Below are 22,847 nucleotides of genomic sequence, written 5' to 3' on the forward strand. Positions count from 1 at the left end.
TCTGAACTTACTTCAAAATTCTTTTTAGCATACCTTCTGCGGAAAATTAACTAGCCTCATGAAGAGCTAGCTCAACAAAAACTTTATTTTCCCATATTTATAATGGACAAAATAAGAAACTAATGAATGAAATGGGAAACTACTACAATGGACTGCTCTGATAAGAAATTAATACTAGAACAAAACTTTGCAGATTTTATATTCTCACCACCCAGATTGGTTCTAGGCAATTCCCTATTTTTATTATAGGGATATATTTTCTATGAAAGCCTGCATCATTTGAATTTGAAGTAAGCAAAGGTGCACTGGATCTTAAAACCACATATTCCTGAGCTTCCACAGCTAACTTTAGGGATATGCTGTCATGTATAGCAAGGGTATGAATCATGCTTACACTAGTGAGTATGGTTACAAAGGACTATACTATCATAACTGCATACTTCAGCAGTTTTCTCAAACAGAATCCCTCCCTAGAGATCCATCTGTCTTTCCCCCCTGCCTTGGGATAGCATCAATGATAAGCCCCTTCTAGGATTTTATGCATTTGCTGAATAGTTTTTTAAAGATGTGCAATGCTGTTTTCTCATCGGAGGGAGGGGGGGGGGAATTCCATTGCTTTCAGTGTTGCATACCACTCCAAGCTTTTAAATGCAGAGTTGCAGCTGGATGCTGAAATTCATTCTGCCATACCGATATCGCTGCACAATAGTTAAAATCAGGGTATAAAAGTAAGTAACATTCCCAAACAGTGATGGCTTCAGCAAGAGCTATGCTAGTTGGCAAAGACTATTTTTGGTTTCCAGGGAATAATCTTCAGTGAATCTCATGGTAATGGTGTCCTTCAGGAAACCCATGGACCAGCACAAATCTGACCTAGTTTTGTTTTCAGCTATCCCAAGGAAAGTTTAAAAGCTTACTTAGGTTGCAATTCCTGCTTCCTTTTGCAACTGACAGCATCTACCTTACTCTCATACATATTTAATTACTACTGGATGCAAAATGACAGATGTCAAAGAGTAACCGGCTAATAGCTGCAAAGTATTTGTTCAACTTGAGGAAACAATGATATGAAGAAAACCTTTTCCCTTGATCAATTTTAGAGTATTTTAGCAAATAAATAAGCTTGTATATTTTTGCAATTCTAACTCCAAATTCTGGCACAGTGTTTAGCCCAATCTAGTGACACAAAACAGGCCTGCCAGCTCTGCTCACATACTGATCTGATGTGGACTTTTGAACATTATTTAAATCTGCCTAAAGTCAAGGAAGTTGAAATGAACAGATCTAAAATGTGAAGTGTGAGGTAAAACATAAGCTTGAAATTAAAATAAGGTACTCATTAAACTTGAGATTTGAAAACCTATGTTTGTGTAGGGAAAATTAATTCAACAATATGGTGCTTCTGCTGTTACACAGTCCTGCAATAAACCCACACTCCAGGAATGACATAACTACTATACTAATTGCTCCAACCATATGCTGTTTCCACGGTCTGATTTCCTCACAAGTTTTAAAAAGGATCCGAGTTCCCATTGCCTGCACTGCCTCGCCACCTTCTTTCAAAATTGAGTGTGCATGTGTGTACAGCCCAGAAAAACCTGGTTCCCTTTCAGGGAATGTATGTGAAATGTAGAATTCTATATAGACAGGCAGGTGCTTGAGTGATCTCTTTTAGCCATACACCCAGATAATTCATCTGTAGCATACATCATCCATCCTCCTGTAGAGTTCTCATGGTGTAATTTGAGAAATAAACACAAACATGCTTTAATGTATTCCCTCTCCACAGGGCAAGGAAGGGAATGTGCATACAGTACAGAAAAAGCAAACCTTGACTTATTAACTGTGCTTAGAAATAATTTGTGAAGGTGGATCCAGAGAAAAGGTGAGAAGAAAAGGAAGCAGCTGAGCTAACAGGCACCCAGAGAAGCCCTTCCACATGTAGGGATAATATGATGGCAGGAGGGAGAAACTGAGTGGGGTTCCAAAGTATTTACTTGCTCCAGACAAAAAGATTGACACATAATTTCTTTACAAATATATGACATTATACATATGAATTGAATACATGTCTAGACCACCCTTTTCCAACTTACTGTGACCCAGCTATGTCATCTAGGATTCCCACTTGCTGGCTGACTGGGAATTCTGGGAAATCTAACGACAAATCCTACCAATTCACCTATATTCACTGATCACATCTGAGAGAGATCAGCAGGTGGTATTGTGAGGTAGGCAGAGGTGGGCTGCTAAGGTGGAAAGGTGATGTGTGCTCGCCCTTGTGGCTCTGAGTGCTAGCGGAATCCAGCGCAATTCTACTACTGCACCTGTGCAGGTAGCAGAATCGCGTGCAGAGACGCAGGTGCGCCTGTGTTTTAGAAGCAAAAAAATACCCCAAAACACAGGTGTAGTAGCAGAATTGCGCTGGACTCCATTAGCACTCAGAGCCATGGGGGTGAGCACATGTCACCCTTCCATCTTAGCAGCCCACCTCTGGATGTAACATAGTCAATTATTTTAATACTCACCATACAGAGAAGATCTGGATCACAATTCAAAGGTTTATTTCAAACAGAGAAATTATGAAGTCTGATGAAACAGGTACAACTTTTAGTCAGGAAAATGTTTAAGAGGAACACTTTCCAAAATGACATAATGTGCCAAAGAACAGGATTCTGAGTGTTGGAAGAAAGCTGGCTAGACCGGGGCCCAAGAACAGAAAATTGGATGACAAGGGGATTCTGGAGAATTTCAGATATGACGCCTTGAATTCAAGCTGATAGTATGCAGAAGGGATGTGCAAACTGTTTTGATTTCAAAGAGGAGTTTTTGATGCCTCCAAAACAAAATGCAGTGGGTTTTTTTAAAATTCTGAGACTAAATTTTTCCATGGGCTTTTTAATAGACATTAGACTAGTTCTTCTGAGTATGTGCCTGAGCTCTTGTTTTATGACTTATGACTGGGTTATTTTTTCCAGGCCAAACTAGCAGAGTAGCACAGACCACATTCTTTGCTGTCGTCTGGATCAGGTGAGGAGGGAATGGAGTGTTGAGAGGAAAAGGGCAATTAAGAACAAGGTCAGACAGTACTGGCAGACAGTACTTGCAGCTGCAAAACTGCTAAATTGCCTGGTAAAGTTGGTGCTGTTTAAAAGAAAGAAAAATGTGTAGGAAAATAAAGGAGTTATTGTGGGTGGGCGAATGGATTCAATGAGGAGTATGCCATATATCTTAATATGTGCAGGGATATGCACGTGCACTGATACAAGAGTTTGTTGTTAGAGACAGGTGGTACTTAATGAATAATGCTGCTGAATCTGCCCCCTGGCTTGCTTAGCCTTGTTTATGAAACTTTGTTATGCACCTTTTGTGTGTACACTTTTGCCTTGTATTAATCATATAATCAAGGAACATCGGTAGCCACCCCTATAATATGTAAGTAAAAACATCAGGAAAGAGTAATGCAAATGCATTTGTTTTTGTCTGCGCCTGGCAGACAGGCTGCAAAAAAATGCAGTGCCCTTTATTTATTTATATTTATTTACTTATATTTATATTTATTTATTTATTTATTAGATTTGTATGCTGCCCCTCTCCGTAGACTTTAGAAATTTGGTCAAGGTATTGTTTTAAATTCAAAACACGAAGAAAGACTAAGTAAAGTAGAAGTAAAATAAATCTGAAAAGACTAGTGAAAACTTTAAGAAGCTGAAAAAAACCCTATTTTTTCTCCATAGAGGGTAGAGAACAGCTATCCTGATAATAGAAAGTATTTGGAACAGATTCTCTGTTAATAGAAACAAAGCTGCCTTTCCATTATTTTATGGGAAAGTAATTAAAGTTTTCAAAAATGTTTGAAAAATCCTGCCCTTAGCCACATTTTCTAAAACTCTGGTAGTAGGCGTCATTCAGCATAGACTACTATCTACCTATTCTTGCATATTCAAGGAAGCAAAAGTGATCTCTGACTTTCCATTTTTTAATCCTGTGGTTAAAATTTTCAGAATAATACAAGTTTCATTCTGCTGGGGAAGAAAATGTTCAGGCTATTTCAATTTTTATTCTAATGGAATACAGCCGAGTAGAAACATTTGAGAGAACATTTGAGTGGGGTACTTTGTTCTAAGCTAAGAATAAAACTTACTTTCTGTTTTATGCATATTCCTATCAACCATGGAAGTATGCCGTGGGCACTGCTTATGAAATGGATAAAACGCCTTTAAATGCCTTCGGTATAACAGTGCATTCTTTCTCTACATAAAAGTATATTTATTTTTGAATAGCATCATCAAAGAACAAAGCATGATAATGTCTTGCCAATGGCAACTTTAAAATAAAACAAAACCAAACAAAAAAGAAACCAGTTTAGTACTGGACACAGAGTAGCTGATAGGGAGAGGAAGAACAGAGAACAGTCAACTTGCCATTTAGAGCAGGAGTCTCCAAGTTTGGCAACTTTAAAACTTGTGGACGTTGGAGACCCCTGATTTAGAGCTGCTGTTCAGGAGATAGAACAACTTTTTTTCCTATTCATTTAAAAAGGAAGAACTTGAATAAAGAAATATAAAAAAGTCAGATTGTGTATGAAGAAAACTTTCTACTAATAATAGTTTGACAACATAGCAGACTTCTCACAGGAGAAATTGTAGACAATCCTTCAAATGGGAATGTTAAGAAAAGACTAGAACATTATTGGTCAGAGATGCTGTTATTGTACTTTGTATTAAGCAGAAATCTCATTAGAGTAGCTCTAAGTTCTTTTCTGATTTCTATTCCTATGGGGTTTTTTTGCATTAGGCTAGCACCAATTTGATATGCAACAAGGTACAATATTTACCTTTCTTCAAAATGTCTTGCCTTCTTTGTGGTTACTAAAAATGAAAGTGTGGGATATATATTTTACAAGAAAATTATAAAAATAAATAATTTGTGTAAATTATGTCCTCCCTTAAATGTACCAGAATAAATTTGATCAAACTCTTCCCCCACCCCATTCTCACTCATTCTGTTTCTACCTTGTTCACAATCTTGGAAATTTTGGGTAGTACACAGGTATTTTTTGCTTGTGCCATTTTGGGGATAAACTAATCCCTAGTAAACTTCCAAAGATTGTATTTCTTAAAAAAACCCAATAATAAAAGTAATGTAAAATTTCATTAGTATTATTGACCTTCTGGTGCAAGAAAATAATATTTGCTGGGCATTCTTGTCTTTTACAAAGAATTGGCTATGTGTATATTTTTGTATGAGCCAATTTGGTGTATTGTTTAAAGCATATGTTAACAAACAGGGAGATGGTGAGTTCTAGTCCTGCCTTGGGCATGAAGCCAACTGGGTGACCTCTCAACCCTGTGAAGGAGGCAATGGCAAACCAGTTCTAAAAACCTCTTGCCAAGAAAACTGCAGGAACTTTGTCCAGGCAATCTCTGAGAATCAGACATGGAAAAACAAACGAACAACCAAAAAGAACATTTTTGTATACAGATTTCATTAGAAAGAAATACTTAATCTACAGATGGTAAACAAAGCAAAAACTAACTTATAAATGCCCAGTATAGCAGTATGCTCAGGCATGCACGCACATCCATTTCTATGGATGTTTTATGGCTGAATTTCATACATCTTATTCCAATTCCCTTATAATCATCTATGAATGGAGACGGACTACTTCATTTTCAGAGATGAAAACTGATGAAAATAAAAGAATGGGCAGGAGGTGCAAATGTTGCAACTGAAAGTCAAGGATGCTTTTCATAATAATTAGAGTTACAGTAACCAACAAGCTTGACTAATATATTCAACCCCTTTTCCTTCCTTCTCTAGCCACTTATCGTATTTTCCGGACCATAAAATGCACCTAGATTTCGAAGAGGAAAACAAGGGGGGGAAAAAGGTTTTGGCTCCGTGCATCCAGTTTTTGCCCTCCCCAGCCCCCAGGAGCATTCTGTAGCCCTCCCAAACTCTCTGCACCTCCCAATTTTGGCAGAAATGGGACGTGCAGGGTGGTGTGAGGTGGTTAGGGAGGCCAAAAACAGGGTCGTATTCAGTGTAAGATGCACAGACATTTCCACCCACTTTTGGAGGGTGGGAGTGCATCTTATAATACGAAAAATATAGTATCTCCTCCCCGTGTTTCATCTGTATTCATTCTCTATTTTTCTATGACTTGTGTGTGAGAGAGAATGGCTGTAGCAATGGGGGAATCAAACTATTTAACAAACAATTTACTATATTTTACTAATTTTAATGTAATTGTTTTTATTCTGATTCTATCCTTTTTGGAAGTGGGGTTTCTAGCAGTTTTATTTATTTGTTCAATCCATCCATATACATAATATATGCTCACAGAGGTGGGACATATACACACATTCATTAGGGGGGGGGATTTGAAGAGGAAATCATAAATTGATAAAGGAAGCTGGGAACAGCCCAGTGTTTTATCATTTCCCCCCCTCTTATATTTATATTCTTATATTTCTTTTAGGAAGTCATTTTATATTCAGGGCAGTCTTCTTCTGTGGTAATTACAAAAGGAGCCACATGAGCCATCAACTTTCATTCTAACCTTCTTCTTGGATCTAATTGTGACCTTGTTGTGAATCTTGTACCAATCACTTTTACTATATCAAGTTGGGGCAATCTCTTAGTGACTAAGTATCACTTCTTATATTTTGGGGCAACCAAGTGGTAACGTGGACTGGAATGGAGGAGAAGATAAAGGAAAGCTATTTTTAGACACACTTTCACATTTGCTTAAGCTTTCTGTGTGCCAAACTTGATAGAAAAATATGTTGTTATTCTTCAGTGAGAGTAGTGAAGTGTCCATGACCAGCTGTTGAACTGGAAATTACACTCGTGTTCCAAACAATTAATCTGGTATTATTCTGCAACTGGAACATTCTACCTTTCTGAAGACTCTACAAAAGCCTATGTTTAAAGCACACAACAATTTCACTATGAAAACCATTATATTATATCTTTACAGATATAAGCTTCAAACAGAGGAGGTTTTCCTCCCTGAGATCTACTGCATCAAAAGCCAAACAGCAGGAAAAAAACCAGGTACAGTACTTTTAAAAAACTAGTTTTAAAAAGAAAAAATAAAAGAAAATATGTCAGCAAAACATCAGTTGAGTCAAGGCTAATGGCTGGAGAAAGATTACAATCCATCTTCAAAGCATATAGATAAAAGGATCCCCCAGTTTAGTTTTGGCATGGCAAGAAACCAATGACAATGATACACAAGTTAGGTTATAGTTAGGTTATACTTACTGTAAGAATGTATATATGACATATACCTGTGATGGCAAACCTATGGCATGTGTGCCATAAGTGGCATGCAAAGCTATACTGAGTCATTGCTCCAGCACACATGCACACACTAGCCAGCTATTTTTTGGCCTTGGGGAAGGCCGATTCGCCCTCCGGAGGTTTCAGGGAAACTTCCCTGAAACCCCAGAATACAACCGCCCAACGGGCAAACTGGAAGTTCAGAAAAACGCACTTCCGGTTTGCCTGTTGTGCTGTTTGTTACACCCTGGGACTTCAGGAAAAACAGACTTCCGATTTGCCCATTGTGCTGTTTTTTGCACTCTGGGGCTCTAGGAAGCTTCCCTGAAGGCTCCGAAGTGCAAAAAACAGCACAACAGGCAAACCGGAAGTCCATTTTTCCAAACTTCCGGTTTGCCCATTTGGCCATTTTTTCACCATCCCAGGTTTCAGTGAGGCCTGTGAGCATGCGTGGGGAAAGTGTGCATGCACAGGGGCAGCATGGAGTGTGTGTGTGCATGCATAAAAGGGAGGGAATGGGTGTGGGCACATGCGTGCGTGTTAACATACGTGCATACACCCCAAGTCTATGGAGAGGGGCGGCATACAAATTTAATAAATAAAATAAATAAATAAATAAATACACCCTTTTGGCATGCCAACCAAAAAAGGTTCACTGAGTCACCTTGAGAAGGGTGGCATAGAAATCTAATATATACAGGTATATATATTATGGTATATATATTATAGAAGGTATATATGTGTGTCAACAACAGGCATAGGTGACTAATGTTATATCTATGTTCTGTGTTAGAAGACACCAGGGTAAGTTTACAGAATTTCTTTCTCAGGTCAAAATAACCCCTGTAAGCATATGCTGATAATTATTATTTGTTAGCAGACTGCCTATTCCTTTTTAAGGCACAATTGACCAATTGGTCATCTTCTCAATAGTGTTACTCAGAATCCGATTCCCATTTTCTTTGTGGCAGTTTCTGCCTTTCTATCCCCTTGTCCCACAGGAGAAAAGATGTATATAATATCCAGCCTCCTCTCTTTCCAGACTGTATCTTTCCAAGTGTATCATATTCAAGATGTTTCCTCTTAAAAGGGTTAAAATCAATTCTGTATGCTACCATCACAATCTTTTCAAATGTGGTTGCGGGGCAAAGAGGACAGGATAGCACAAGGAAAACACTTCCCTATTCTACATGCCATAGTTGAGGCACACACACAAATCCAGCTCTCTCTCTCCTGAAAACAGAGAACAAACAGGAAATTCTGAAGGCCTTAAATGTAAGCACTTCAAAAGCTCTTGAAAGACACTATTATCTCACCCCTGTATTTGAAGGTGAAAGACCTCTTATAAGTCACTGGAGGGCATTGATTCAGACCACAAAAGTGTTAATAATACCAAGTCCATTTATACAGATCTATTCTTACCCACATAAAGAGATTTTCATATGAGCCTGCTCAAATAATATAGTAGGAATCCATGTTTAGTTAGAGGAAGTGTTACGTATGATAATGATGAGTGAAGCCAAGGGACGTAGGCTTCACTCTGGTCTGCCTTCCAGGCATGAAATAATACTTTAAATTCATTGGGTCGCCTCTCCGGTGGGAAAATAAGTTAAATTTCATTGGTTGAGCTGTCTGACAGCTCCCTTTAAAACAGGAAGCAATTGGATAGGCAGAGGCTATGTCCCCGCCACTTCTATATAGTAAAGAGCAGTTGTTACTAAACTCTGAGTCCTGTCTCTTCAATCATCCAATTTAAGAGGAAGTATTAACTAAGGACATAACAAATGTTCTTAGAATGGACATTTCCCCCCCTTAAAATGGGATTGGAGGAGTTGCAGCATGTGGCCTGTGAGCGAAAAGCATCTCTAAGCCATTGTGACAGCATGGTCTGACAATATTGCTAGAATAGAATAGCAACGCAAATTGTCAGCTAACAGCAGCATTTTTCACTATAGAATACACTATAAAATAAATTCCCCCAAATCTGGATAGGACACCACACCACCTATCTCCTGTCTCCAACACAGTTATTTCAACAGTCCCAAAAAGGCTCCACTTCCATTTGCACTCTGATTCAGGTGACCCCAAGTGGCATCAATGATTCTCACAGAGCTAACCACCAACCAGATGACTGCAAAGAATATAAATTGATCCATTCCCCTGAACTGAAGACATTTTTTGGATGAGAACTAAAACGTTTTCAAGAAAAAAAAAACACTAAGAAAATCCAATTGAAAAGCACTTTTGGGACAACCATGATTGAGAATAGATAACTCTGCCAAAAATTCGGAGAAACAAATTAGCCCTCCTGTATCTTTATTGTGCTAGTATTCTTCTCTATGCAACATGCAATCTAGTATTTTTCAAATATGCTGGACTAAACATTCAGCAGCATGACTGAGCATGGCCAATGGTCAGAGACGATAAAAGTTTTAAGATTTCTGGAAAGAGCACTGCAGTATGACATGTTTGAGCATCAGAACCTGCTGAAACCCACCTCTGATTTAGACCTCATTGGATAGCTGTCTATCCTATACCCATTAAAAATATACATGTTTCAGAAGCCAGCCAGGGCTGAACCTGTACCAGGTCTGTACCACAATAGGAATCATATCTATGTATGCCTTGAATTTTATGAGGAAAAAGAAACATGTCTTGAAGACTGCATAATTCTGATGCATAAAGAAGTTACCGGTAAATAGGTTGTCAGTGGTAAATGTGTGGCTTTTAGAAATACAAATTCCACCTTCCTGTATTATTGACACTGCTAGCTCAAGATTGGGGCTCATCAATATCTAAAGGATGAGAGGTCCTTCATCATGGAATATTTCCTGAATAATCTGATTGGAAATAGTGACTTGCTTATTATATAACTCTGGATAATTCATATTTCAATCCAATTTACGATTCCCATATTATTTACTAATGACTTTGTGTAAATCCTATCTTTCTATGGGATATATAACTACATTATAACATGCAGGATAGACACCAGGACAGAATATGGGTTTAGTCTATTATTCGAATCAGACCGGTGTATCAAAAGATAAGCAGACATAAAAAGCAAGATTCTTTCTGGTATCTTCAAAAGTGGCTTACCCATTTCTGATTAACCAGAGTACAGTTCAAAGGAAATTTAGTTAGCATAATCCTGTGCAACGAATCTACTACCATTCGGCAATCTCTGAATGTTAAGAAGACATAAATTTAGATAGTCATCACAATGCTTTTTAATACAGAAATTCAAAAGAACTTCAGCAAACTCATGAAGTGGAAACAATGAGTTGATAAACAGTGTCAAGGAGAGTTCAAATGGGATATGTTAAGAAACCAATGCCTCAGGAACAACCCACACCAAAGTCTCAACCCGACTTCTCTAGTTACCTTCTCTGCAGTGCTAAGACTAGAGAAGAGCAAATTGCCATATTGACTTGAATCTATCAGAAAATATATCATTTCCTAATAAAGAACTATAGATTTCATCCAGACTTTCTATTGAAGTCATATGTAATAAGCTAAACAAACTAAATAATTTATGAAACTTTCTTTCCAACTTATCAATTATGTCAGAACAGTTAAGGTATTCTTTTAAAAGATTACAAGGAGAAACTTTCAAGCCAACTTGAAACTTCCTGAGCCAGAAGTGCAATATGAAGAGTCTGAATAGCTTTGGTAGCTTATTTACTTACATACATATAAAGTAAATTAATAAAATTATTATACCACATCTCCTAATTTGGGAGTTTGTCTCGAACTCCCAAAGCAAAACATGAAAAATGATGAACAGAAATGCAGCCAAAATATCTGACGCCATCTTAAAGGGAAACAAAATGGATTTCTTTTAAATGCTAGTCAGTTTTTCAGATGTAACAGAGCAAAAGCTAGTAATTAGAGGCAATATAATTGTAACAGATGCCATCTAAAAATGTGAAGTTCAAAACTATAATTCTGCTCAGTGCTTTTATTAGATCCTGGGTTGGCAGACAGCCAACTGATACAACTTTCCAGAGATTGTGTAAACGACACCAAATTGATTTTTTTTTTGCCAGTGATGCAACTATGAAAGACATAATGACTCTGACAAGAAGCTTTTCTAACAAGGCATTTGTTAATTAGTGAGAAATAAACTCCTGATTCACATTGGAAAATGCGTAGTTGAAATAAAAGGGGTAGCACAAATTCAAATCCTACTCTGTTCAGTTATTGAATTACTTACTCTGTTTTCAATAACGCACATTTACATGTAATAAATCCAGTGGGACATAATCTCCACGTAAACATGCCTGGGATCAAGCTTCCCATCTTGTTTATCTCATTATGTTCAGTCTTAAACCTTTTTACTAGAACTCAGCTGTATTTTAAAGTAATTTAATGGAACCAACTCCTAAGAAAGTATTATTCTGATAATGGTTCTATATTACGTAATATTTTGAATAACTATAATATAGTATCAATAAAATATTAACTTAACAAACTCCTTCTACTATTTTTAACCATTAGATAAGTGATGTAGATGAGATTTAAAAAGAAGAGTAGAGTACTGTATAATATTCCTGAATTGGTTTAGGAAGAATACTTATAGTTTGAGTTTCTTCAGTTTGTCACTCTTTTCTGGGAAAAAAAGAGGAATGAAGTTATCTAAGTTACAGTATCTAGTTATCTAAAACCTGAAGACTCTCCCCTACAAAACTGGAAGTCAGCAATGCAACATAGGCTGGTATAGCTATCTTGAAAAATGAATGAAAAACCAAATGAATGAAAGGCAAATTTTTTCTCCTATCTCATGCAATCCTCCTTTTGGCTGACAAATCTTTGGTCTCTGATATGAGATGAATAGAAGGCTAGAAATGAGAGACAACATGCGGATTTCCCATCACTTTCCATTAACTTAGAACTACAATTGGACAAATAAGGTTTTGGGTTTTTTAAATGAAAACACCTCTAATAACACAGCTAATCACTGTTTCATATATTTCAAAGAAGCTTCAACTGGTTACACTGCTGCAATCAAGGCCACACACCCAACCCAACATATTTCTGGAAGCAATGTTTGCATCAGCATTCTTGAACTAACTACTCCAAAGTCAGCTTCCTCCTCCCACCCACCCCCCAAGTTCAGGCCTTTTATAGATTCAACACAGGAGAAGAAACTCAGGGAGAATTTACTGAACAATCAGAACTGGGTGCGATAAAAAACGTCCTTTTTATCCCAAGCCGAGAGACTCATCAGAGTTCTCAGCCAAGAGGCATCCCAGTTCACCTCTCAACACAATTACTTGGTGGCTTTTGGCAAGACACAATGTGTTTCTATGTTTACCCTAGGAACTAGGGAGAGAGAACTTGCGGAGAGAAGAACATTGGATAACCATCTGTCTGAAGTAGTGCAGGGTTTTTTATTAATATCGATTGTTTCCTGATTGCTTAATTGACCCCTATGACAATCATTGTATTGTATCTTATGATTCTTTTCAAAGATATTTTTTCTTTTATATACACTGAGAGCATATGCACCAAAGACAAATTCCTTGTCCAATCACACTGGCCAATAAAGAATTCTGTTCTGTTCTGTTCTATTCCCTGCCTAAGCAGGGGGTTGGCTTAGAAGACCTCCAAGGTCCCATCCAACTCTGTTGTTGTTGTTAACTGTCACTCCAAAAAAACATTCGCGGGGAATGCCTGTGATTAAATGCCCTGCTCAGCCCTCTCAAGTTCCCTTATAGCCCCCTTAGAATGGACGCCCCCACCCTCTTTGCTCTGGGGAAAAGGCCCTAAGGTCATCTCCCCCCTCCCTCCCCCCGCCGTCCCTCAGCCCAGCGCCTACCTGTTAACTCACCGTGGTTCCCGAAGGTACACTTGACCATGCGCTCCGGGTTACTCTTCTGCAGCATCCGCGTCCGGACTTGCTCCTGGACCCGGGCATTCTTGAGCAGCTCGGCGTCCGGCACCTCCTTGCGCTTCCTGTCGAGCTGCTGGTCCGAGGGCAGCGCCAAGGAGCACACGCCGTTCTCCGGCTGCAGAGCCGACAAGAAGAAATTATTTTCCTGCATGGTGGCAGCAGCCGAGCGAAGGGGGACATTCAAACAGGCCCCGAATCTTTTTTATTTATTTATTTATTTTCCTGGACCCAGCGAGAAATTGCTCGGGCGGGCGAAACAAAAAAGAAAGTTCCGACAACTCTGCCGGCTGTTCTCTTGAAACCCCAGCGGGCAGTTCCGCACTCCCCACACAAGGCGCGGACTTGTCTACAGGTGGCTCCGGCAGGCCCTTCCTCTCTGCCTCGGCTGCTCCGCTCAAGAAAGTTGTTCCACTCGGGCGGGCGCACAACAAGCACGAACTCCTTCTAACCTCCTCGGTCTCGCGCCATGCCTGTTTTCCCCGCCAGCCTTGTTTTAGTCTCCCGGGACTCTCCTTGCCCAGTCCTCCCCACCTCACCCCGCCCCGCCTTTACTCATACCACACCTACGGGGTCACACCCCTTTCCCTAGCAACTGACGCCTGTAAGGAAGGCGGGCTATTAAAGGCACAGCGGGCCGGCCGGTTCCACCTTTAAAAAAAAAAAAAAGCAGGTGAGGCGTTTGGCAAGCTGCGCAGTTTCCGACCGGATCCCAAGGGGTGCCTGAGATGCAACCGCCGGCCTTGCCCCGGCCCTCGTCACAGCCTCCGCAAACCAGCAGAAGCGGTTCTGGGTGCGGCGAGGCCTCCGGGCCTTGAAGAGGGTGTGTGTGGAGTGGGGTACCATCTCCTTTCCTCCTCCTCCTCCCCTGTCAGGAACGAAATTTGCAAATCGCTCTGGTCTGACTAGGGGAAACTGCCTTGTGAAAAGGCCGGAAAGAAAGAAAGCAAGGAGGGAGGGGGAAGCCCAGGGTTGTTGTTTCTTTTTGGCTCCCCTTTGCAAACAAAACAAAACAAAACAAAATGCGTCGAGCAAAAAGAAGGCAGGTCAAAATCCCACGCTGCTTGCTTTCTCCCTTTTCCCCCACCCAGAAGCCCGGGAGACGCTAAGCCTTGCCGAGTTCAGCAATTACTAGGGACGCGTCGCTTCCGATAGCTGGACTTCAAAGAACTTTCAAGGGGAGCAAAAGCAGGGAGGGCGTGGTTTTTGTTTTGTTTTGTTTGCTTTTCATCAGCAGTCTTTTTTTCCTCCTTCCTATTTTGCAAAAGGATCTGGTGGAAGTTACAAACTGCAGAGATTAGAGTGGAGGTTTGGAAACTTCCCGCAAGGAGTAGGGGGTGTTCGCACGTGTATCGCTCGGCTGTGTTTTATTTACTTATTTGTTTCTTCAGTTTCTATGCCGCCCAATTCCGTAGGGATTCACAGCAAAAATATAAAACATCAACAATAGTACTAAAACCTCTAAAAACAGCTTAAAAAGCAATTTGCAATACAAACAGTTAAACCCCTGGCTACCATTCATGGTGGGACCTTGTTGGTTACCACCATAAGATCAACGGTCCCAAGCATGTTGGAAGAGCCAGGTCTTTACCGGAAGGCCAATAGGGTGGGGGTAGTCCGGATCTCAGGAGGTAACTGGTTCCAGAGACCGGGGCAGCCACAGAGAAGGCCCTCCCCGCTGACACTGTTTAGTTGATTGGACACAGAGAAGACCGACTGTGGGCCCTTACCAGTAGCTGGGAGCTATGTGGTAGAAGGTAGTCTCAAAATAGCCTGGGCCTAATCATGTAGGGTTTCAAAAGTAATGACCAGCAACTTGAATTATATCTGGAGACCAATCTGGAGCCAGTGCAGTTTACAGAGGATTGGTATAATGTGGGTGTGACTCACAATAATTCGTGCAGCTGCATTCTGGACCAACTGTAGTCTCCGAACTCTCTTCAGGGGTAGCCCCATATAGAGCGTGTTGCAATAATCTAACCATGAGGTGATAAGAGCATGAGTGACTGTGAGAAGAGCCTCCTGATCCAAGTAGGGTTGCAATTGATGCACTAGGTGAACCTGTGCAAAGATCCCCTTAGCTACAGCTGTCAAATGTTGGTCTAATCTAAACTGCTTCACTGAACTGACGTGGGGTCGAGATAAATAACTGGGTTTCATCAGCATATTGCTGATACCTCTCCCCCCTGTCATTGGATGATCTCACCCATTAGTTTCATGTAGATGTTAAAAAGGAGAGGAGAGAGGACCAAATCCCGCAAGAGCGGGGTCTGGGGGTCGACCTCTGTCCTACCAGCACTGATTGCAACCAGCCAGAGAGATAGGATGAGAACTATCATATCACAGTGTCTCCCCCTCCCAACTCTCTTAGTTGCTGCAGAAGGATACCATGGTCAATGGTATCAAAAAGCAGCTGAGAGGTCAAGTAGCACCAAGATAGAAGAATGACCTGCATCTCGGGCTCGCCAGAGATCATCCATCGGAGTGACCAAAGCAGGTTTGAAGAGGGTCTAAATAATCCGTATTGTCCAATGACCATAGGAGGTGGAGCGCCACCTCTTTCTCTACAATCTTTCCCATGAAGGGTAAGTTGGAGACTGGATGAAAGTTCTTTAATTCTGCTGGATCTAGGGAAGACCTCTTGAAGAGGGGCCTCACAACCTTTTCCTTTAATGTTTGCAGGAAGAAGCCCTCCGTCAAGGACGGGTTAACCAAAGCCTGGAACCAGCCTCGTATCACCTCCTTGCTGGCCATAACCAACCAGGAGGGGCACAGGTCTAACTAACACGTGAAGGAACTCGTCACTCCTATAGCCTTGTCCACATTCTCAGGAATCACAGGATCAAATTCATCTCACACAATAGGACTAAGACCTGTCCCTGTCATCTCAGTCGGAATTGTCCAATCAAAGTCCAGGTCCATCCGAATCTGGACTTTATCCAACAGAAACTGAACAAATTCCTCAGCTCTACTCTGCAAGGGCTCCTCCATCCCCTCTACATTGACAAGGGAATGAGTCACCCTAAAGAGGATGGCTAGGCACGAATCAGCAGATGCAATAAGTGCAGAGAAAATGTGAACATTTTACAACCTGTATCGCTATAAGTAAATCCTAATAAAGGCTCTTAACAGTATTTGGTCAGATTCAGAGTTACTGGTTCTTTAGCATCACTCTAGATGTCTCTTCTGGCACTTCATCTCCCAGAGATTCTTGGTAAACCATAAAGCTTTCCTGGATCCAACGCCACGGAGAGGTCGGAAAGGCGCAATCCGGTCTAGTGCCTCAGATATCGCTCACCAGGGACTCAGCCAGATTGTGGACAAGGGAGTGAGGTATTTCCTCAGGCTCCCTCTGGAACCCTGTAGAGTCCATTAGGCATCTGGGGAGGAACTATTTAATCGGCTCTGCCTCCCTACAATGGGAGAGTGGTGCCTTAAAAGTCTAACCTCAGCAAGAAATGATCTGAACATGACAAGGGAGAAACAGCTACATGCCTCAATTCTAGATCATATCTCCGCTACTCAAGAGGAACACTAGGTGAACTGTGTCCTGCCCCCCATGAGTCAGACCCTGAACTACTTGGGACAAGTCCATGGTTGTCATGGAAGCCATGTCCTGGGATTTGCCAAGCAATGGTAAGGTGAAGTCCCCCAGCACCATAAGCCTGGGGAACTCCACCACCAACCCGCCTATCGCCTCTAACAGTGCAAGCAAGGTTGCTGTAACACAGCTGGGAGGCAGGTACATCAACCTAACTGAACCCCTGGGTCCAACTTCAAGAGGAGAGACTCACACCCAAAGTGGAGCAGGGATCAGAGGACAAAAACTCTTCTGGACAATAATTGCCACTCCTCCACCCCTTCCCTGGAGTTGCAGCTGATACAATACATGAAACTCATCAGGGCACATCTCTGAGAGGGAAACACCTCCAGTCATGGCCCAGCCAGGTCTCAGTTATGCATGTCCCCTTCCAGGAGTAAATCTCAAACTAGTGGGAGGGGGGTTGTTAACAACAGACCTGACATTAAACAGCTTTTCTTTTCTTTGGAGGGTGTACAGCGATTTAAATTTTCCTGGTTTCAGAAGAAGCAGAGGGAATTTCATATATGTATGGGGACAGCCCTCGTGTTGTTACCCACCCTGCTTGCCTCACCATATACGATGATCCTGCCAGAACCTTATTCATTTTCATTCTCTCTCTCTCTCCCCCTCCCTCCTCCCCTCTCTCTCACACACACGCCTTGATTCCTAGTACCACTAACTAGTCAAGTATTTCCTTACGTGCTGTTGCTTGGACACATTTAAGTTTGCAAATTTCTTTATGCAAGTAATTTTTCCTCCACTTGGTAAGCTTTGCCTGTTACTAGACTCTGCAGCCTGTCCCTTGATTCTTTCCTCCAGTTGGTTTAACACTGAAAGCCAAGAAAAATGCATAAACAGCCCATGATTGAGTAGCATATGCTGTACAGAGTGCTTGCCCCTTCCCCACAAACAAGACTTCCCCAAGTCAAATGTGAGGGTAGGATCTTTCCTTGTCAATATGGAAGAGGATTGCCATTACTTTTTTTCTAGGATTAAAAAAAAATTCCCAGGCTGGTTTCTAGCTATTATATGGGTACCTAGAATTATTGTTCTACCACAGTGTTTCCCACCCTGGGCAACCTGAAGATATCTGGACTTCAACTCCCAGAATTCGCTGGCTGGGGACTTCTGGGAGTTGAAGTCCAGATATCTTCAAGTTGCCAAGGTTGGGAAACACTGTTCTACCATATGAATAGTATGTTCTCTATGGCAACAATTGGTCCTACACCTCACACCCACCTCTATGCCATTCCATCAACCTTGTTTTTTTATTAGGTTAGTGATGGTGAACCTTTTTTTTCTTGGGTGTCGAAAGAGCGTGAGCGCTATCCTGCATGTGCGAGTGCCCACACCTATAATTCAATGCCTGGAGAGGGCAAAAACAACTTCCCCCACCAGAGCCCCTCTGGAGGCCAGAAACAGCCTGTTTCCAAACTTCTGTTGGGCCCAGTAGGCTCATGTTTCACTCCACAGGCTTCCCTGGAGCTGGAGGAGGATAAAAACGCTCTCCCACATCCCTCCGAGGCTCTCTGGAAGCCGAAAGCGCCCTCCCAGAGCCTCTGTGCAAGTCAAAAATCAGCTGGCCGGCACACACATGCACATTGGAGCTGAGCTAGGGCAACGGCTCATGTGCCAGCAGATATGGCTCCGCGTGCCACCTGTGACACTGGTTTGCCATCACTGGATTAGGTTATATCTATCCACTGAGAGGTATTTACATATTAAGAAACAGTTAAATGATATTAAAATAGTTCAGATATTTTCAGTCTGTAAAGATATGGCTGGGAACTATGGCCCTTCAGGAGGGATGGAACCATGCAGTAAGATTTTAGGATTGATGATATTCCAAATAGTACTATGGTAATAAAATTTGACTACTGTAATACCGGTAGATATGAGCCATCCTCTCCCCTCTTGCACATTACTAATTTGGTTCATTCTTGAAACAACAATTATTTCTACAAATATGCCAGCCTGCGGCTCGCATGGAACAATAATTATTATATGTACCATGTTCATAGTATTTTTTTCCTTTGTATGGTCTCTAGCAAAATAATAATTAACTAGCATTTATGAAGTGCTGTCAGATGTCCAGACGAAAGACTCTCTGGAAGTATGTAGCCTTGATGATAGTACAGTAATAACTAGGCTCAACCCTGCTTAGCTTTAGAAATTCCACACATCACAGCACAACACTGAGTATCCAGTTATTAAATATTTCGTGATTAAAGTCTGAACCATCCTCTTGAATAAGAAAGCATTTCCAAAGGAAGATGACTTTGTTAAAAAGGAGTCAAACCTCTGTTGCGGGAAACAGACTCAAAATGTCATCAATTAAGTCAAACATTGGGACAATCTGAGCATTTCCCAGAACTACATTAAAAATGGAAATAAATTTGCATTTTGCTATGCTTACACATTAAAAGTTTATGTATAACTTGCAAACATTTCAATGTATTCTATCAAACATAACACCATAATCTTGGATACACAAAATTTTAGATTCATATTTTCCATTGCAATTTGTGGCATATCATTTGCATTCTCAGCCAACCATTTGAGACCGGCCACTTACATATAATGCACTTAGTGATGTACCATTTATGTCATTGATTCCCTGTCATTGATTCACAAGGTATTCAAATTCTCATTCTGTACATGTTTCCATCATATATATGTTACTTCGTTCAGTAACAAAAACCTCCTTCAGTTCCATATTTGCACATAACATCCTTTAATTCAAGCCTTAAATATCGGTAACTCATATAACTATTCCATAAACAAACCATAACTATATTTTAATATTTCTCCAGAAAAATGTCTATTCACGTTGCCTTACCATTTGAAAGCGTTCTCATATTTATGACTTCTTCATCAGTTTTTTTTCATATGTTTAGTATTTATACTATTTCTTTCAAACTCACCTTACTCATATCACATTTTTGCCATATAAAACTGTAATATTCTTATACCAGCATTACCACACTCCAGTTCCATCCCAAATCACATTTATTTTTAATTACATGCACTCGTTGTTTGCTATCTTCACAGACTTTCAAAGTAATATATAAATTATTTAATTATATAGTATTTTTGTTTATAGCAAAATTGTTATGCATTTTCTCCCCTTCCTTAACCATTCCTTGTCTTGATTATATTTTTGCAACCATATTTTGTCACTTTAGACATTATTTAGTATATTTTTCTCACTCTTATTTTTTGCAGCATATTTTAATTCTCACCCACAGTAGTGGCTACATCTTTCTGTCTTTATCTCTGTTGCCATTGCCATCTTCATAACTTTACTTTATCCCAAGGAATGTTGTAGGAATCATCATTTCCCCAGGCATTCTTTTTCATAGTATAACTCTACACATTTCTGTAATATAAATCTCTACTCCAAATAGCATTCATACTTCCTTTCATACATTTTCCATTCATTCTGTTGGGAAATTAAACTACTTGTTTAACAGAGGATTCTATGTTTATCTAGATCGAGGCTTCAGCACTTTATTTTCTTGCAATGTTTGTTCATGTTTGTTCTTTTCACATCTTTCTTTTCTCCTATTTATTTTTATTTTATTTTATTTTTATTTATTTTGTCCAATACACGATACATATTGAAGAGAATAGACATGAAGTATTATATATAAATAAAAGGATAGGAGAAAAGATATAAAAATAGAGGAGAAGATATATGAAAGGAAGAAAAGATATATGATATATAAGATAAGGAGAGACAATTGGACAGGGGACGAAAGGCACACTAGTGCACTTATGTACGCCCCTTACTGACCTCTTAGGAACCTGGAGAGGTCAATCGTGGATAGTTGAAGGGAGAAATGTTGGGGGTTAGGGGTTGACACTACTGAGCCCGGTACTGTGTCCCTTTCCCCAAAAATCCACTATTGACAAATAATGATATGTTCGATGCTGAAAAATTCCCATTATACTTATTATTATTATAATTATATTATAATTATATTATTATTATTATTATTATTATTATTATTATTATTATTATTATTATTATTATTATTATTATTATACAGTAGTAGTCTTTCATAACTCAAATACTTTGGCCATCTCATGACAAGGAAGGACTCACTGGGGAAGAGCCTAATGCTGGGAAAGATTGAGGGCAAAAGAAGAAGGAGACAACAGAGAATGAGGTGGCTGGATAGATTCACTGAAGCAGTAGGTGTGAGCTTAAATGGTGGATGGTAGAAGACAGGAAGGCCTGGGGGAACATTGTCCATCAGTTTGCGATGGGTCGGACATGACTTTGCAACAAGCAACAACAAAGTCTTTCATGATAAAAATGAAATTAATGATGCTTTTTAAGTAATTATTTTTTTCATTTACAGAAATAAATACAGAAACATTTGTTTAAACAACATACTGTATACATAATAAATAGATACTTTTCTAAATACCTACTCACCAAATATTCATCACATCCAGTCATTTTTTGTCTCAGAATAACTTAATCATATTCTATATATTCTTATCTTATTTTCAGACATCCATTTATGTTACTGAAAAGAATATCGCCTCCTAGCCCCTAATTTGATCACTTCTCTTGAGAACATTGTACAATTTTCCTCAAACTCATATTCAGTTCTTCCAACATTACCATCCTCTGACATGTGACACACAGAAACTAGAAGGTATAGATTCCATATTTCCTATAACAGCCTGGGTGATACCAATTCATTGAGACTTTTACAGAATATTCTTTACTATAGAGAAGGTTCATACTAGGTCATCAGCCTTGGTCATGTTCATGTCATACACAGCATGACTAATAGTGAAAAATAATCATGGTCAGTTTTGGTATATTTTGGCTGATACCCCAGAAGTGAAACCTAAATCAATCTTTATTTACATGCGATGTTTGGAAATCTTGGGACTGTTTCAACTCAACATAACATTGTCTGCGTCCCACTAATTAGGAGAAACATGAGTACACCAGTACACACTTAAAATACTAATCTTAGAAAATCTTAGGTGGTTTGTGGGGTGGCGGGGGGGGGGCAGGGCAAGAGAGCAGTCCTCAACATGACACATTGTATTCTTATCTGCAATAGCCTAAGTGCAAATAGTATTATCCCATCCTAGACATCTCTGTTGACTTGATACAGGAAAACAGTGTGAGGTTATTTTCATGATTCATCGCAGAAAACTTTGTCTTTGTGGGAAATCTGCCAAAAATGAGAAGTGGGTCAGCCTGTGTTGACCACAGCATAAAATATGCATGACATCGATGTGTTCAGCTCCAGATCTAGTTTTTAAAGATAAAATCTGTCCCAGGTGTTGTTTGTGCTGGTTCAATGTACGTACTTGCTTCCTTGTTTCTAACGTTAGGGGACTCCTGAATGTTCCAAGGAAATCCCAATTCTGCCACTCCTTAAATCGATCTTTTCTAGATCAAATGGAAATTGAGACTTTTCAGATGAGAGCGGTCTTGTCAGCCTTTCCGCCATGCTTGTTCTTTACTGCTATTTCACTAAGAATCAGGGATGCTACTTTCAGACCAACTGACCCTCATTATTTCCTTTAAAATGGTAGAAACACAACAGGCTTTTGAAAGTTTTCGATCCTGCATTTATTATTTTTATTTTATTATGTTATTTGCCCAATATAACAAGGCAGATTTTGAGAAAGCTTTCCCTCCATCTCTAATAACTATCTGTGGCCACCTTGTTTTTTATGTTTTTTATTGATTTATTTATTACATTTTTATGTAATATCCTATAAGGCAGTGAGGGCGAACCTTTTTTTCTCAAGTGCCAAAAGAGTGTGCGTATGTGCTATTGTGCAGGCACAAGTACCTACACCAATAATTCAATGTCTGGGGAAGGCAAAAACAGCTTCCCCCACCCCCCAGATGCCCTCTGAAGGCTGGAAATAGCCTGTTTCCCAACTTCTGGTGGGCACAGTAGGCTAATGTTTTGCCCTTCACAGGCTGCAAAGGCTTCCCTGGAGCCAGGGAAGAATTGAATTGAATTTATTAGATTTGTATGTCACCCCTCTCTGAAGATTTAGGGCGGCTCACAACAAAGCAGCAATACAGTACAA

General features: G+C 40.0%; 1 protein-coding gene and 1 long non-coding RNA gene across 4 annotated transcripts in view; one reads left to right on the forward strand and one right to left on the reverse strand.

Annotated features, from left to right (window-relative positions):
* The window catches only part of PKP3 (plakophilin 3), a 95,556-nt gene that overhangs the window by 38,162 nt on the left and 34,547 nt on the right, over positions 1 to 22,847 (reverse strand). The window contains exons 1-2 of one of the 3 annotated variants that reach the window (XM_070766240.1): positions 17,338 to 17,356; positions 13,112 to 13,301 (exon numbers count right to left, since the gene is read on the reverse strand). In XM_070766240.1, the coding sequence (XP_070622341.1) occupies positions 13,112 to 13,301; positions 17,338 to 17,340 (193 nt within the window). In that variant the 5' untranslated portion in view covers positions 17,341 to 17,356. Of the gene's footprint in view, positions 1 to 13,111; positions 13,302 to 17,337; positions 17,357 to 22,847 lie in introns of those variants that run through there. The other 2 variants (XM_070766232.1, XM_070766223.1) reach the window with 2 other exon arrangements.
* LOC139175248 (uncharacterized) lies at positions 13,868 to 16,317 on the forward strand. The gene is made up of 3 exons (XR_011560495.1): positions 13,868 to 14,006; positions 15,555 to 15,768; positions 15,866 to 16,317. It is a non-coding gene; the product is annotated as an uncharacterized lncRNA (long non-coding RNA).

Source organism: Erythrolamprus reginae, chromosome 1 (assembly GCF_031021105.1).
Source record: "Erythrolamprus reginae isolate rEryReg1 chromosome 1, rEryReg1.hap1, whole genome shotgun sequence".
NCBI lineage: Eukaryota > Metazoa > Chordata > Lepidosauria > Squamata > Dipsadidae > Erythrolamprus > Erythrolamprus reginae.